At 40.1% G+C, this 17,970-nt stretch overlaps 1 protein-coding gene across 1 annotated transcript in view; it reads left to right on the top strand.

Annotated features, from left to right (window-relative positions):
* The window catches only part of ttc27 (tetratricopeptide repeat domain 27), a 210,387-nt gene that overhangs the window by 91,007 nt on the left and 101,410 nt on the right, over nucleotides 1-17,970 (top strand). Inside the window, exon 10 of the mRNA XM_043695515.2 lies at nucleotides 8,717-8,830. Coding sequence (XP_043551450.1) covers nucleotides 8,717-8,830 — 114 coding nt within the window. The remainder of the gene's footprint in view (nucleotides 1-8,716; nucleotides 8,831-17,970) is intronic.

Raw genomic sequence — 17,970 nt, 5'->3', positions numbered from 1 at the left:
GTCCTCTTCTTTCTCCCTCTTGCTCTCCCAGCTGACTGAGAGTCATCTACAAGGGAGGAAATGTGATCTGTTAATCTACTGATTGGACTTGGGCAAAAAAAACGGCATTTGACTGGCTTCATTTAACTTCTAAATTATAATAGAATTGACATCAGTGTTAACTAGCTGGTAAATATGTATAAAAAATAATTCATTTATGGTTTCATGGTAGCTGTCCAGGCATGATTTATTTTTCAGTGAACTGTTACTGATGAGTTCTGCATTTGTAAAAGCATTCTTGACGATCCCTTGAGTTAATCTATGAGTATAAGATGTCTGGAGATTTATAGTACAAGTTGTAAAGGTATCACATTATGACAGTGGTAAATTCGTGCCCCTTGCCCTCAGAGAGTATAGAATAGTCTCTCCTGTCTCGTTATTGATCTGAACAGAAGCGTGCAAATTATTAATCAAAATATGACTGTTAGTATTATGGAAACATCTCTTATCTCTGTATGTGATTATTGCAACTTGTTGTCAAAATATGTTAATGGGAAGTTGGAGGATTTGCTTTCTTTAAATATTTGTCTTTATGTTCTCTGAAACCACCTCTCTCTTTGTGTGAGATTTAGAAAATTCGGTCAAGTGTTTGTAGGGAAGTCCATATCACCATCTGTTTGAAATGTTTCAACGTAAACGGTGATTTTGAGGACAGGAAATGGATAAGCTATTATTTGTTCTCTAGAATTTAAGAAATCAGTCACTCCTAATGTGCTGTACATGATGTCCTGTTCTGAACTATAATCTGTTTTTAGGGTCTCTCCATCTCCATCCAGCCATACCACCCACATGTGGTCATTGACCTTTTTTTTTTCTGACCCATGGAAAAACAATAGAAATTAAAGTCAATAATATAAGTCACTGTTAGGGACCAGATACCATGATGGGTTACAACTTTAACTGAAGGTTCATATGGGCTTGAATGCTGGCCAAATTCAAGGGATTAAAATGCCTCACCTCCAGTTACTGTGAGACTCCTATGGGAAATGAGTTTTGGTAAATCCTTATTGTGATTTGCACCACAGGCCTTATGCAGTAATTATGCTTTTAATTGACACTAAGTTGCTATTTTCATTGTTTCTACTGCCAGTCAGCCCAGTGGGAGCACACCACGTTCTGCTGCAGTTTAGTGACCAGCTTTACAATGGTCTGTGAGAAGCAGTCCAGTTAATTATTAGTGGATTGCCTGCTGTTGATGCGAGTTTTGTCCACAGCACTGGTTTGTGCATTGGTGAAATCAACATTTAAGTTATGATCACAGTAACGTCAAGCATGGCATTGTCAGTGTCAAAAGTGTGGCGCTGGAAAAGCACAGCAGGTCAGGCAGCATCCAAGGAGCAGGAAGGTTGATGTTTTGAGATAAGCTCTTCATCAGGAATTTTGTCTTTATCAAACATTCCTGATGAAGAGCTTATACTCGAAACGTCAACTCTCCTGCTCCTCAGATGATGCTTTTACAGCACCACACTTTTGACTCTGATCTCCAGCATCTGCAGTCCTCACTTTCTCCATGACATTGCCAGGATTGAACATTCCAGTAATATGCACAGCGCTGGTTAGACAAGCAAGGTGGTTAGGAAGTGGGCTTAATCATTTGATTTCCAACATAATATAAATATTGCTTAAAAGGGATCAGAAATTTAGCTGGTTTGAGAAATAGAATAATTAATCTTACAATGCAGAAGACTGTAATTCAGAGGCTGTTTTAATTCAACTTAATTTTGTAAGTTTTCTGGATTGTGGTTGACTTGATAATTCATAAGACCAGAAGAAATATGACCAGCAGTAGGCTGTTTTGGCCTCTCAAGCCTGCTCTGCCATTCAGTAGGATTATCAGGAGATGGTGAAGTCGACATTTCGGGTCTAACCCTTCTTCGTCTACTTCTCCACTTCCTGATGCTGCCTGGCTTGCTGTGTTCTTCCAGCCTCCCGCTTGTCTACCTTGGATTCCAGCATTTGCAGGTTTTTTGTCTCTATTCAATAGGATTATGGCTGATATGACATTCCTCACGTTTACTTTCCTGACTTTTCCCATAACCCTTCGACTAAAATGTATTATACCGCAGATTTTCTGGCATTAAACTTCACTACTATTCCCCCACCTTCTCTATACTCTTTTGTGGTTTTCTCCGACTACCTCAAGTATTGCCTATATCTCTTGTTTTGTTAATGAATTCTGACACCACTTCTTCAATGTCTCCATCCAAATCATTGCAATAGGCATTGAGCTGAAATTATTTTAGATTAGAATAGATTCCCTACAGTGTGGAAACAGGCCCTTTGGCCCAACCAGTCCACACCAACCCTCCGAAGAGTAATCCATCCAGACCCATTTCCCTCTGACTAATGCACCTAGCAGTATGGGCAATTTGGCATGACCAATTCACCTGACTTGCACATCTTTGGACTGTGGGAGGAAACCCATGCAGACACGGGGAGAATGTGCCAACTCATCACAGACAGTTGCCCAAGGCTGGAATCGAACCTGGGACCCTGGTGCTGTGAGGCAGCAGTGCTAACTGAGCCACCGTGCTGCCCCTTAAACTTATGCTGGGGTGAGGAGACTACTTCCATATCCTTTCCCACTGGCCAAGTCAAGTTGCCATAGTCTTACCAGACCACAGGGCTGCTCTCTCATTAGAGAAAGATAACTGGTCGTGATTTACATAGTGAGGGCCACCATATCTTATGTGAGAGGAGAGATTGAAAAGCAGAGTTCTTCACGGTAACCTCAGCCAGTGTGGGGATTGAACCCACACTACTGGCATCATACTGTTTTGCAAACCAACCATCCAGCCAACTGAGCTAAACTGACTCCCTTATAAGCAACATTGTGCATCCATGGTGGGATTTGAACCCAAACTCTGTCACTTCACAAGCCCATTACTTTTCCTCTGTGCCACCAGGGGATGGTGTTGAGGTCGAACTGGATGCCATCAAAGCATGGGTGGAATCTGATAGCGTGTATTTGAATGATGTTGCTGAAGGCAGCGTGTAGATGAGAAATAGGAGAGGCAGAGGCAAGATCCTAATAACTTCTTAGTTGAGAGGAGAAACTATTCCAGAAGATTCTCTGGGTATTGGTTGATAGGAAAAAGTAGAAGTAAGGACATTCCGAAAGAGTTGGATTACTGGCATTGGGAGAAATCAGTGCAGTTAACAATGTCATACGTTGCTGATATGGTGAGAAGGATGATGGGGTGTTTGTTTGATTCAATCACTGTAAAATCAACCATAGTTCATTGTTTTCAAGGTTCCCTGCTGGAAAGAGTCGTGAACGTATCTGTGGAAGGGTAGGATAGGATTTTGTTTGGCTTGATGACCCCCTTGTCTTTGTTGTTGAAACAACAGCCAGTGCCCATTACTTGTAGCTGAAGAGTGGTCTGTTGGGTGAAGATTGTTGCTGCTGCCATTGTGCACCAGCCCTGCCAGAGAAAAAGACCTTCTGTTATCAGCATTTAATCGCAGTGCAAGAAAAAGAACATAAGACATAGGAGTGAAACCAAGGCCATTCGGCCCATTGAGTCCACTCCGCCATTTAATCACGGCTGATGGGCGTTTCAATTCCACTTACCCGCACTCTTCCCGTAGCCCTTAATTCCTTGCGAGATCAAGAATTTATCAATCTCTGCCTTGAAGACATCCAATGTCCCGGCATCTGCTGTGCTCCGTGGCAATGAATTCCACAGGCCCACCACTCTCTAACTGAAGAAATGTCTCCTCATTTCCATTCTAAATTGACCCCCTCTAATTTTAAGGCTGTGCCCATGGGTCCTAGTCTCCCCACCCTAACGGAAACAACTTCCCAGTGTCCACCCTTTTTAAGTCATGCATTATCTTGTAAGTTTGGTATATGGACACTACCACATGATGGTATTGTCACACATGTAAACATATTAACATATTCAGGTTGTACTGATTTCAGAAAGATTAAATATTGAAACAACTGGCAAAAGGATGTGTAGTTGGAAAAGCCGATCACCCTTTTACTAATGACTGACTTGAATAGCTTGAAAATAGTGAATGAACATATGTGAGGAAGTGCTGCAGCTATAACGCATATGGTCTGGATGCATGGTTTGGCAGCAGCCTTTTCAGATACTATTATTTATTGATCAAAATACTATATTCCAGCTAAAACATTGCTTCACATCACATGGACTCCTCAGAATGTTTGTGTGGCCAGAGGTTCTGAGTTTGTCATTTATGAGGATGGACAACCTTTGCTTACATATGCATATGTTGTACAGGCATGCATTTCAATTCAGTATGTTAGTGAACTCACATGGGTCTTCCTCTCCCCAGACTGCACAACCCAATGAACTATGGTTCAAGAAGCAACTGTGCAGTTCGTGTAAGAATATTTTGTGGTTATGATACCATATGAGTAATCTCAATGTAATGAGTTCATATCATATCATAGCAAGCTGTGACTTCAAAAAAAAAAGCCATGAAAGCTGCTTGGATTGTGCTCAGCAGATTGACTCTTAAAGCTCTCTGAAGTAGTTTGGCAAACCATTTAAGCAAGTCTGACATCACCATCCTGGAATGAAATTAGAAGTCATTTCATTGAGTGTACGATGCATTCTGTCGTCTTCTCGCAATGCTATTCTTGAGTGGGTTGCAAAACCACCTCAATGTCAACATGAAATAATCTCAGAACAAATATAGGATGAGTTTGTTGCAGCTCAGACATGGCCAGCAAAAATAACTAAGTAAAAAATAGCAGCTAACTGCAATAATATCTGTTGTTTCTTGCTGACGTTTGAGGCGCTCCTAAACAAGGTTATGGCTTTGTGCTGAGGGATTGTGCTCGCAAGCAGCTACGTTGAATTGTTCAGACTCTCTGAATGTACAAAGGGAGAAGAATTTTATCCCATGAGTCTTCACTGGATTTAAGAGTAGGTACCTGGAATGAAAGTAGATTGCAATCAGTTTCATTTTGTATAACTTAGCATTGTGAACAAAGTGTCGCCAATAGAATAGTGCTATTCAATAAAGACAGAGATTTATTCACAACTAGGAAAATAATATGTTATGCTAATGTGCCACCAGGGTACTTATATTGTGCAAAACTTGGCATTGTAAAGTAAACATCATCAGAAGGATAGGAGCATCCAGTAATGAGAGGGATTTATGAACAATTGGAAAATTCGATAGCAGTCTATGGGCTGAGACATAATAAATGCACAGTGAAGTAATTTTATGCAATAGGCTGCTATGAGTAGACTAACTGAACTATGCAGATAAGCTCACGCATGCAAAATTGAGAAAGTTAGAGTCACTGAATTAACTTTGGCTGGAGGTCATGTTTTTGTTGTCTATAGGAGCTGATGGGCGGGCTCCCACTCAGTAAAATATGGTGCTTAAAGCCAAGCTATTCTTTAGTATAAACTCAAAGTGCACACTGAGCTCATGCACACTCCCCTATGCTTTTCCCCTTCCGGGCATTTCAATTTGAGCAAAACGCAAGCCGCTCCCAATGCTATGGGTTTCATATAAAAACAGTAAGTAAAGTTGGCTGCATCTGACTGCAGTTAATTTTGGTTAATTAATGTTTGGTTTCTGCAGAACTGTGCTCACTAATTCAGGTGAACAGAAGATCAAGTTTTTTATTCTTCCATATGAGCCTTCTGCGTTTTTACAGTGGCTCAGTTATTTGGACCTGTTGAGAGTTATAGTTATTAATAGCATTTGTGTAGGTCTCTGACTGCAAGAGAAACTAAGATACAAGCAGTTATTTCAGCTTTATGCTGCCATTTTTCATTCTAGAGTTCACATGGCCTTAACCTTATTGGTGCACGCACCCATCACGTTGAGAATGGACTGTAGCTTTGATTCCTCCATAATTTTGGCAGTGCAAGTTGTGCTAGCGTTTCAATGTAGTCTTACAGTCAAGGACCCTCTGAAATTCATGAGTAGAATAGAAGCCCAGGAATACATTAATGATAATGGACTGTACAAGAAATAAGGCCAAGTGATAGATGCGAATAACAGTGGTTTGTCTAAAGACAATGTGATGTTAAACAGGTAATTATTGAATATTTCACCTTTATTATTGAGAAATGGCAGAGCTATCAGGAATGCCCTGAAGATACTGGTTGCTGATCTTTGAATAATTTATAATATAAATGTTCATAACCAGCAAGTAAATATGTTAAAAACTAGCTCATGAGGACACAACCCAGGAAAGGACCAGTTAAACTGTATTGTGCTTCCTGGTAAATCAATGGATGCTACAGCTCCAAATGTGTTATATTTTATAGACAAGGTTCTCATTGGACCCACATGCAACTTTGCAAACAGGAGAGAGGTTCCAGGACCTCTGAGATACCTCAGAACTGGATTGAATCAAGCAAACTGCAGAGTTGTGATCAAAACTAGGCCATGCTGTGGATCAGCACAGTATATTCTCAGCTTTGGATACATGAATAGGAACAGAATAGAGGGATATTCTTCCTGCAAGCGAAGACAGTTTGAGTTTGGAAGGGCAAAATGTGTCAGTGAAGGCTGGGAGGTTGGGGGGGGTGGGGGGGTTGAAGGGCTTATTCCTGTGCTGTATTGTTCTTTGTAAAGTTTGAAGAGTTAAAAGGACAGAAATCTCCTACGTGTTGGTTGTAAAGGCCCATCTGAAATGATTATAAACTCAGTTCTTCTCATGGTGGTAAACCCACATATGGATTTGACTGTAGTTTAGCATTGTTTGGCAGTAATTTGGCAATCTCATGAAAACTATTAAGATACCTACAATGGAAAGTTGAAAGTACTGTTACAGTTAAGTTATTGAGCTGCTTCTCCTGAACAGAGTGAAATCTTGGTTTCCTCTTTTTTATATCCCGCTGTCAGATCCACTCGATTTAAATATGCTTCCAACAGACCCTATACATATTGAGCTGCTTTCTCTGACCTCCCTACCACGGTTCTTTTCCTCTTTCATTGTAAGCTATTCACACTACAGTTGGGAGAATTTGCACCATTGGACAGCATTCAGTAACTTAATAATAAAGTTGTACATTGTAATAGTGCCTTTGCTGCTTTAACTATGCAGCTGTACACAGCACTAAGTGAAACATGCACTGTGATGTAAACAAGTAAGTACCCATGTAAATTGCACAAGCAGAACCATAACTGGCAGAAAGCAAATCCTATGGGTATGATTCACATCCAATAAGCACTGTGGTTCTTATTGGACTTAAAATGTTTTTTGGATCCTTTCTTAAAGGATTATTTTATGTCCACACTAACCATTATCTCAAATATGTAAGAGCACTTTAATGTGGGAATTTTCTTTCAGTGTATTAAAGGATGTTGGGTGTACATGATGAATAGTGCTGACTTCCTTGTGAACAAAATTAGCTTTGCAGAAGATGGGAGTCCCTTTGTGCTTGAAATAACAGGATGTATAGGAAGCTATCTCTTTTTCTCATGCACTGTTAACACTACCCTGTTTCCTCAGGCCTTTCATTTTCGCCCTTTAAGTGTGAATTCAGCTCATTCCAAAAGATCTACCCATTCTATAATGTTGTAAAGTTCAAATGCTTGGCTGTCTTAGATTGTAATTCCCAATTGACTAGCGAAGTGAGACAAATTGCAAGTAAATCATATTTGGGAACACTTTAGTATAAACATTGGGCATCTGGGTGGTCCTTTTAAAGCATTGACAGCATTGTATTTCCCTTGGGTCTAGGTGTCTGCCGGTTATTTCGAGAGTTTGTTGGCATAGTAACCTGAAGTCAGTATTAGTTTGTCAGCATTATTGGAAGTCATACGTGTTTCTTATCTCAAGTTGTTTTTTTAAATAAAGCTTATTTTCCCTTTTTAACTTTTTCTTCCCTTACCCAGTCTCTCCAATCCTAGTGAATTATGTGCCGATGTATCCCAGTGAGATAGGGTTCAAGTGAAAGATTGTTGAACTGTAAAAATGCATCTTGCCTCTGCTAAAGTTGCTGTTCAATCCCCACTTAAGAATAGAGGAATCCTTTCAGAAGCATGGCTGATGACCTGAAATATCAGTCTGAACTACTAAAGCCCCAGTGAAGAGGCCAAAGGCATCTCTTTGAGTGGGATGGTCTGTTTACACTGCATTGTGTTGCTTTGCTGGATTTGTTTGATATTTTAAAGCTTCGAATGAACATTTGTCATTCTGGTCATTTCACTAAAATTGGTTATTACAAACTGCCAAAACCATCGATGATATACTATGAGCAACTCTAATTTTGCTCAAATATGAAGAGAACCAAATTTTGATCTTTTATGACTACTTATAAAATAGAATTGCCACTGTGTTTTAATATTGTTACATCTGTAACTAAGAGAACCAGCAGCATCATTATTAATTTCTCAAGCAGGTTACCTTTATTAGATATACAAAGATCTGATGAGATCATGCCCATTTCACCAAAGTCAAGAATTGGGATCTTAATGTTTCAAAGCTGACATTAATGTGGTTTACTTTGTTGTCTGTTTGATGAATTTTGTTTTTGCACACTTATGTTCAGGGTGGGTTGAATGAAAATCAACTTCTTGATACAGAGGGTATGGTTATTTATAATGCACCAGCAAAAATGAAAATACACACCAAATACTAAAATAGTCTTTTAAGAGTCAGCTTTAATTTTTAACCTTTCCATTTTAAAAAAAATTTTAACACTCAATGTGGTTTTGTTTTATGTTTCAGTATATACTGTCTCAGCCAAAGTTCTGGGCCATTCAAGTGACCACCCTAATGCTGAGAACAAAACTGGAGAAAGGTAGTCCTCGTCGGATTGAACGTGCAATGATGCAGGCACAGGTAGGACGTTGCTGCTACTGTGGTTACAAAAATATTTAGTAAACTTTGCATACAACATTAGAATTAGGCAGGATATGTGTCAGCACATCCCTATCTATCTGGTGTGAAAAGGAAATTGGCACATTAAAATGTCCAGTTTGTATGAAACAACATCCTGAGCAGTGACCTACAGCTATAGATTCTGCGGATAATCTGTTCTGATAAGTAGAAACATCCTGATTGTTTGCATGAGCTCTCTTATTCACCCCACCCACTCTGAGTCATGTAGGAAACCTACTGATCCCACTGGTGCTATGGAAGCTCAGAATGTTAACGGGGAAGCACTAATTCTTGAATTTTATTTGGCAAGTGATTTGGTGGGTTAAGATTCCTCTGAGAGAAACTAGGAACTGGAAGTATTTATTTTGCTCACCATCAAAATCTAGAAATCAAAATTAAGTAGGTGCACACATCAGTGAGGCACAGATCTTATTGTCTAATGAAGCTTTTATTGCAGCAAGTAACATGCCAATATAGAATGCACTTTCATTTATATAACACTTACGGAATAGCTGCAGTGAAGAGCTCTTGAACCAAATAAAAACCAAAAGAACTACAGATAACGAGAATCAGAAATAAAAGCAGAAATTGCTGAAAAAGCTCTGTAGGTCTAGCAGCATCTGTAGAGAGAAATCAGAGCTAATATTTCTGAGGAAGAGTTACTGGACCCGAAACGTTAACTCTGATTTCTCTCCACAAATGCTGCTAGACCTTCTGAGCTTTTCCAGCAATTTCTGTTTTTGCTCTTGAACTGTTGTAGTCTCTGAGGTAAATATTGCAGCCAATTTATTTATAGCAGTAAGATAAATTACGAGATAATAACCTGGTACCAGATTATCAGTGGTGTTGGTTAAAATATAATTTACAAGACCAGGGCACAGAACTTCAGTAATGCTGTTGGTACTCAATTTCTAGCACAGTAAACCCCTCTGTGAAAATTAACGGATTTGAGCTTCATACCAAAAACTGAGTTTTCAATCGAGGTATACAGTCCAGTACAGTCCTGAAAGATTGATGCATGTTGGCTCTTAATAAATAAGAAGGCCATCACGGTGGCTCAGTGGTTAGCACTGCTGCCTCACCTCACCAAGGACCAGGTTCGATTCCAGCCTCAGGTGACTGTCTGTGCAGAGTTTGCACATCCTCCCTGTGTCTGCATGGGTTTCCTCCGGATGCTCCGGTTTCCTCCCACAGTCCAAAGATGTGCGGGTCAGGTGAATTGGCCATGCTAAATTGCCCATAGTATAGGTGCATCAGTCAGAGGGAAATGGGTCTGGGTGGGTTACTTTTTGGTGGGTCGGTGTGGACTTAGTGGGCTGAAGGGCCTTCTTCCACACAATAGGGAATCTAATCTAATCTAAAAAGCTGTAAACCAAAATCCTGTCTACTTTTGCGCTGATTATTGTCAATGACCAAATTCTTGTGGCAGTATTCAGAATGTAAGAGTTTTTCTAGTGTCTTGGCAGGTGTTCAAGTACCACCAACAATCATTTGCTTATCTCACTATTGTTGTGGAACAGCAAGTTGATGGAGTGAGCATCAATTCACTCACTGATAGCTATTAGTGCCTGGGTAGTCTAAATCTAGTTCTAATTAGATTAGATTCTGCACCAAATTATTAATTTATTACTATTTTACCAAATAATTGGCATTATGAGGAAATTTAGATCGACTTTACTCTGTGTCGGTCTATTATCTCTAAGCATACCCTCTTTATCCTTATCAATTTGTCTGCTAATTTTGACCCATTTGACCACACCAACTTCTTGCATCTCATTGTCATCCAGCTGGGTGGAACCAACCTCAGCAGATTCCATTCTCATCAATCTAAATGTAGCCAAAGAATGATGACTTCTTGTCTCACTCCCATTACCTCTCGTATCCCTCAAGGAATTATCCTTAAGTTCTTTCTCACTTCTCAGTTGTTTTCTTTCCGTCATCAACAACATCCAAAAGCACAGTGCCAGCTTTCACATGTCCTCTGACTGTGTCCAGTTCTCCCTCATCTCCCTATGCATCTGAATTCCTCCACTGTTGAACTGAAGGGCCTGTTTCTATGCTATAGATTCTATATAATGTAACATTGTGGTGAATGTTTAAAAAACTTACGTATAGTCTAAATTAAGCTACATTGCACAAAATATTATAACAAAGCACCATTGCATAGTTTGGATATTTACCTATGGATCTAAACAAGGAAACAGTATCTGGGGCGATCAACATGAGAGAAGGTTGTGATAATGGGACTGAAGTTTTCCCCTTTCCCCTTGAGTGCGGGAGTACAAATATATCCACTGTGATGCTACAGTGAGTGGAAACACTTTGCCCACGGGTTGGGGAAATGGAAGGTAAATGGTGGGCAATTTGCGGTCGTTTACTATCCTCTGAGAGCAACATTGGTGATTGCATAGTATTATGATCCCAGCTGACTTTATTATGGACAGGTTGCATCGCAGACTGAAACTTGACTTGATATTTTATGTAAAAACCAAAAGAACTGCAGATGCTGTAAATCAGAAACAAAAACAGAAGTTGCTGGAAAAGCTCGGCAGTTCTGGCAGCATCTGTGCAGAGAAATCAGAGTTAAACTTTCGAGTCCGGTGACTCTTCCTCAGAACTGATGGTAGCTAAGAAAATGTTGGTGTATATGCAAAAGGTAGGGTGGGGGGAGAGGAAAATGAGTAACCGATAGGTGGGAATACAGTCTAAGGAGAGAGATGAGCAGTTGGACAAGGGTGTAGGTAAAAATCTGACTAGAAGGGTGAATAGCTGTTAATGGAGACTGGTAGTGGCTAACAATAGATGTTGTGTAATGGCAGACAGTGTGAAATCAAGGCCTGGTGTGTGGTGTAGGGGCTAGGATGTGGGAGAGTTCATGCCCTAAAATTATTGAGGTACTGCAGTCCTTAACCTTTTTGAAAAAAAATCAATACCTTGTATGATGTGTCTGTGGTCGAGGAATATTTATAGTCAGCGAATAGTATGAATATTTGTACATTATGATCATCTTCAAGTTCACAGTTATTTCATATAGACCCTAATGCTGAAAAATAAATTTCTTGGATTGCCTCATCATTAAAATAAGTTGCAGTAAATTTTACTCATGGTAGTCTACATGTACATTTTGCTGTGGAATATGCTGAAAGGAGAACAGTCGAACCTAATTTGGGAAAATTTAGAAGCTGAAGAGGCACAGACTCATTTTACACTGAAATCTCATAAGTTTCTGACAAGGGCTGTTTATATAGAATCAAACATTACTATGGCAGAATGATTTTAGGAGAGATTATGATGAAAATTGTTTAGTGTATCTGTATCTCATAACTCCTAATATTGCTGGTGAACTATTATGAGACGGTCCCACTGCCATACAGGATATAATGTCCCGTTCAAACTCATTTCTTGTCTGCTCACTCTTCCTGTACAATTTCACTGAGTGTGTATGGATGAAAACTGGTATGTTTGTTTTACTGTCAGGAAATACATAATGGAAACCTGGTGATCACAGCTTGTACCAGCTATAGATTTAGGACAATGTTTTGTAAAGATATGATTTTATTTAAAGAATACCATGGCAAAAAAGACAATCTTTGACATACCAGGGAATCATTTAGCTTCTTGATTAATGGATTATTTATTTTGTGTTTCTGCATATGCACCCTTTTCACTATTTGTAACATGTACTTGTGACAATAAATAAATCAAGTCAAATATAATTCATTTTGTTTGTAGTTTCAATATATATTTATAAATCGGTGCTTATTAAATTTAACTAAATTTCTGTACAGAGAGGACATAATGCATCAGTTAAAACCCTTCAGGAGTTATGAGATATAGAGTCTTTTTGTGAGCGGTGGAGTCTTGGTATAGACAGGCAACTCATGAGGACTTTGGTAAGATTTTTGAGGGACAATAAACTTATATTTTGCCTGAGAAATATTCTAATGCAAGATCCTAGAAGGTTTATAACCTAGTCCTCCCTCAAGTCTAGAGCATAAATACAGCTATGAATTGTACTGCCATTGGCACTGACTTTCCCCTCACTAACTCTAACCATTAATTTTCAACGTGCAACATTATTTAATTCGGATATGACCAGGTTCCAAGTACAGGAAGTACAATTTGAAGATTCTTCAAGATGATACTGCTCCAATCAGGCAAATTGTGAGAGTGAGTAGCTGTGTGCCTAAGGCCTGAGTGTTGGGAATGGTGATGGAACGGAGTCTGTTAGGTTGGGGGGGGTTGCATGGTTGGGGTCAGGGATGGAGATTAGAGTGAGGTTATTCCTTTAATACTCATTTATTTAAATTATCAGTTTATTACTTTGGATTATTGCTCCAAAGTTCTTTGGAAGTAGCCTAATGCCATGGCATTGTGCAGAGAACAGGGGTGGAGGTCTTGCCAGTATTAACATTTTGTCCTTTTATTAATTCCACTCATCATTTAACCTGTTGCTGTTTGTGAAGAAGGCTATGCACTTGGCTGCTTACTTGCTCAAGAATTTCCTTGATTGATGTAGTCTTAATGAACATAGTTCTTCAGATCTTTATGTAATTTCATAAATTGGTGATGGTCTTCCTTTCAGCCCACTGCTTTTCTGTAAACTAAAATTCATAATTTCAGTATCTTACATGATTGCTTTTTTATTTTAGCAAAATGAATAAATAAACTGGAAGGGAATGACCGTTCACTCTGGAAAGCAGGGTAGCAGTGTTTCCACCTCTTCAGCTGTTTCATTCTTGAATAATCAGAATTTCATCTCATACAGGAAATTACTATTCCTTCCTTTTTTGTTCTAAACCATCTATTGCTATGTTGGAATGTAGAGCCCATGATGGGAATGGTAAAAGTGACTTGCATCATAATATAAAAACAGTTTTACTTTTCCATTCTCCCATCCCCCCATCCCACCAACCCACAAAACGAAGCAATTAGTTGTGTCCTTTGGGACTTGGCTATATAGCATGGGATCTTCTAATCCAAACGGAGACGTGCTAAATAGGTAAATGGTAGATATTCAGCATTGTTAAGTGAACCTGGAAACACCTGCAAAACTGTTACTTGAAGTAATCCTCACACTGTCACAACGTGTTATTGTGGGGATTTATTAGCAAATTGGGTTATTTATTTTGTCAGCTCATGTTGTCTGAGGCCAGGTGCCTTCCCTTACTTAGCTTAATAAAAAAAAATGCTGAGTCAAAAGCCTTGCATCGAGAGGATGTGTATTTGTGCCACCAGAGCTGTAATTGTGTGACTACTCGGACAAGATATTTATCTCTCGGCCCCCTTTCCTGTCCACGTTCCTGATGAAGGACTTATACCCGAAACATCGACTCTCCTACTGCTTGGATCCTGCCTGACCTGCTGTGCTTTTCTAGCACCACACCTTTTGACTCTGACTCTCCAGCATCTGCAGCCCTCACTTTGTCCTAGTTGCTGAAACCTTACTGCGAAGCCTCTTCCAAAGATGCCCGCATTAAAAAAGTTCTCCTCCTCCCTCTACAAAGATCTCAGCGAGTCAGTCTCTCTCTCTCTCTCTCTCCCACCCCCCCCCCCCCCCCCCCTCTCCCTCTCTCTCTCTCACTGCATCCCCCAGGTCATCTCCTCTGCCCTGAAGCTGTTCAACCACATCTTGAAATAGTCTCACTATTCTAAGTGTCCTCACCCCCATCTTATCCAAGATCCAACCCTCTAACTTGGCACCACCCCCTCTTGACCTGACCTACCTGTCCATGTTCCTTCCCACCTAATGGCTCCACCCTCAGCACCCATCAGTCATCTCCTACCTACATCCATGTATCGCCATCTCACCTACCTTCCCCCTGGCCCCAACCCCACCCCTTCCATTCATCTCTCAGCCCCTTTTCCTCCTCCACATTCCTGATGAAGGGCTTATGCCCGAAACATTGACTTTTCTGCTTCTCAGATGCTGCCTGACCTGTTGTGCTTTTCCAGGGCCTTACTTTTTGACTGACTCACCAGATTCTGCAGTGCTCACTTTCCCCTGGTTGCTAGGACAAGGTAGACAGACTATGGAAATGTGTTGCTGGAAAAGCGCAGCAGGTCAGGCAGCATCTAGGGAACAGGAGAATCGACGTTTCGGGCATTAGCCCTACGTCGATTCTCCTGTTCCCTAGATGCTGCCTGACCTGCTGCGCTTTTCCAGCAACACATTTCCATCTCTGATCTCCAGCATCTGCAGACCTCACTTTCTCCTCAAAGGTAGATAGACTAGTGACCTCCAGGTTAAACCACCACTAATTGTTTCTCTGTTATGAGAAAGCAATCCTATAGTCCTCAGACACTATCGTAACTTTACCTTTAACTCACCTATCCAGCAGTTTATGTGGGAACCTCAGCAATGAGATCTCAGAAGCCATCATTTGTTGCTGAGTAGCTTGCTCGGGCCATTTTAGAGTCCATTATTGTTGATCTGGAGTTACGTGTAGGCTTTACATTGCAGATTTCCTTCCCCACGACGACATTAGTGAACCAGATGGATTTTTCCAGCCATCAATGATAGTTGTCATGGTAATGATTACCGACACTAGCTTTCAATTCTAGATTTATTATTTGCATTCAGTTTCCATTAGATGCTATCGTGGGATTTGAATCCATGTCCCCAGAGATTTAGAGACACAAATAAAAGTAAAGTACAGCAGATGCTGGAGATCTGAAATAAAAAACAATGTGCCAGAGAGACTCTGGCACAGTGTCTTGGGAGAAAGGGTTAAGGTTTTGATTTCCTTATGACTTCTTCAGAACAGTTCCAAGTAAAAGTTTCCAGCATTTAGTTTTTTTTTATCCCCAGAGGCTTAGCCAGTGTCCCGGGATTACTAGTCCAGTTACAATTTATCAAAGACCATAGAAAATAGGAACAGAACTTTTGGAATAATGTGTTCAATTCTAGTCTTGCTGCTACAGGGAAGATGTTGTTAAATTTGAAAGGGTTCAGAAAAGGTTTACAAGGATGCTGCTGTGTTTGGAGGGTTTGAACTATAGGGAGAGGCTGAATAGACTGGGGCTATTTTCCCTGAAGCATCATAGACTGAGGGGTGACCTTATAAAATTGTGAGGGGCACTGATAGGGTGAATAATCAAGGTATTTTCCCAGAGTCAGGAAGTCCAAAACTAGAAGGCATAAGTTTAAAGTGAGAGGGAAGGGTATAAAAGGGATCTAAGGGGCAACGTTTTCATGCAGTGTGATTGGAATGAGTTGCCAGAGGAAGTGGTGGAGCATTTAAAAGGCTGGATGGGTAAATGAACTGGAAGGGTTTCGAGGGATATAGGCCAAATGCTGGCAAATGAGGTTAAATTAATTTAGGATATCTGGTCGGTCATGGACAAGATGGACCGAAGGATCTCTTTCCAAGCTGTACAATTCTCTATCACTCTATGACTCTAAATGGGCCATTCATCCCTTCGAACCTGCTGCGCCGTTCAATATGATCATCCAAGTCAGTTCCCTGTTCCCACTTTTGTTCCATAATCTTGGGTCACTTTGACCCTAGGAACTATATCTATCTCCTTCTTAAGGAAATCAAATAATCAAGATACTATTTTTAATTTACTGAACCTTATCATGCATCACTGTATAGGTTTATTCTGTGATGAATAATTCATGCTACTTGTGTTCAGAATCCTTGCCCTATTTTTTTTTAGCTTTGAATTAGCTGAATGTTCTCACGTGAATCCCATGTTTGACCTGTCAGTTTTATTTGAGCCAATTTGATCCACTGGTTTGGTTGATCTACAGTTCCAGAAAAGTTCATGCTTCAGATGACTGTGAATCATTCAGCCTCACATTGTAAGTTGGAAAATGGCTTGAGGTCAAAATAAGGAAAATCTGTGGGGAACTAGTTCCATAAAAAACCAAGAGATCTTACCTGTCAATTTCATCAAGAAGTCATGCATACTTACTTAATCAGTTGTTTTGAGGAAATTATCAGAGCCTAGGGAAAGGGATTATAAAAGTCCTTGATAAAGTGACATGTAGGATACTATAAGACCCATGATCTAAACAGAAGTCTATTAATTGGGAGATGCCTGAAAAATGGAAACATAGAGTAAGAGTATTCAGATGTTTTAAGATTGGCAAGACATTGCTACCGGTATGTCCCTGAGATCTGCACCTATGGCATCTTAGCCCAGTGTCAGTCAATGAATCAGAAATAGGCAAATTGGGATAATTGTATCATTTGCTAATGACACCAACTGAGGAGACATGACAAATGAGGAACAGAAGAGACTACAGAGGTGAGTGAACATAGGGAAGTTAAAGTCTGTATGTAACATTGACAAGACTAAATGCCATTTTATGCTCTTAGAGCAGAGAATGGAAGTATGCACATGATAAAAGTGGAAATGCGTCGAAATCCAGATTTTGAATTTTTTCTTTGATACAAAAGAACAAGTGGAATTTGTATTTGACATATAAAGGAACTGGAAAAATCATCGGAAGGATGTCATGGAAATGGTGTAGTGAGGACTGATTAGGAGTGTCACCTGCCCATAGTCTAGGTGATCTGTCTGGTGGGAACAATCAACATTGACACTGGAGAAGCCTCCTTTCTTTTCCTGCCCACCCTGTGAATTGTGCTGGCAGCAGCTATTCATTTCTATTTCACAGCCATTGCTTGGGATCCACAATTTGGGGAGGAGCTGCAAAAACAGGAGTTAATTGAACTTGCAAATAATGTCAAAAGTGAAGAAATTGTTCCAGCAATAGTATGTGGAGTTTGTTTTTTCAGTCTTCACAGTTCTCCTGCTGTGCACCAAGTTTTTGTAGCAACTTTTTTTTGCTGGAGAAACGTATTTTGTGTTTCACCACCTTTTTGAGGGTAATTGAAAAAATAAATTGTGCTACAGGTTGTTTATTGATACAAGTCAGGGTCATAATCACAGGAAGCATTTAATTTTATTGGCCTCTGATGTCAGACGTCTGTGGATTTCTACCACTGTTCCGTAGCATACCAGTTCATGGCTGTTAAAATAGTAGACAGCCGTGCTGGCAACTCATTAGTGTCTCAGCTATAGGCTCCATGGATGTACTGAGACAGTGGGAGTTGACTCATAACAGCTGTAGTTGGCTGCTGCTTTTC

The sequence above is a fragment of the Chiloscyllium plagiosum genome, unplaced genomic scaffold (genome assembly GCF_037043375.1).
Source record: "Chiloscyllium plagiosum isolate Xiang-an unplaced genomic scaffold, Cpla_swu_hap1 HiC_scaffold_10, whole genome shotgun sequence".
Lineage (NCBI taxonomy): Eukaryota > Metazoa > Chordata > Chondrichthyes > Orectolobiformes > Hemiscylliidae > Chiloscyllium > Chiloscyllium plagiosum.
Note: the sequence above shows the minus strand (reverse complement) of the source record. Positions and strands in the feature narration are given on the sequence as shown.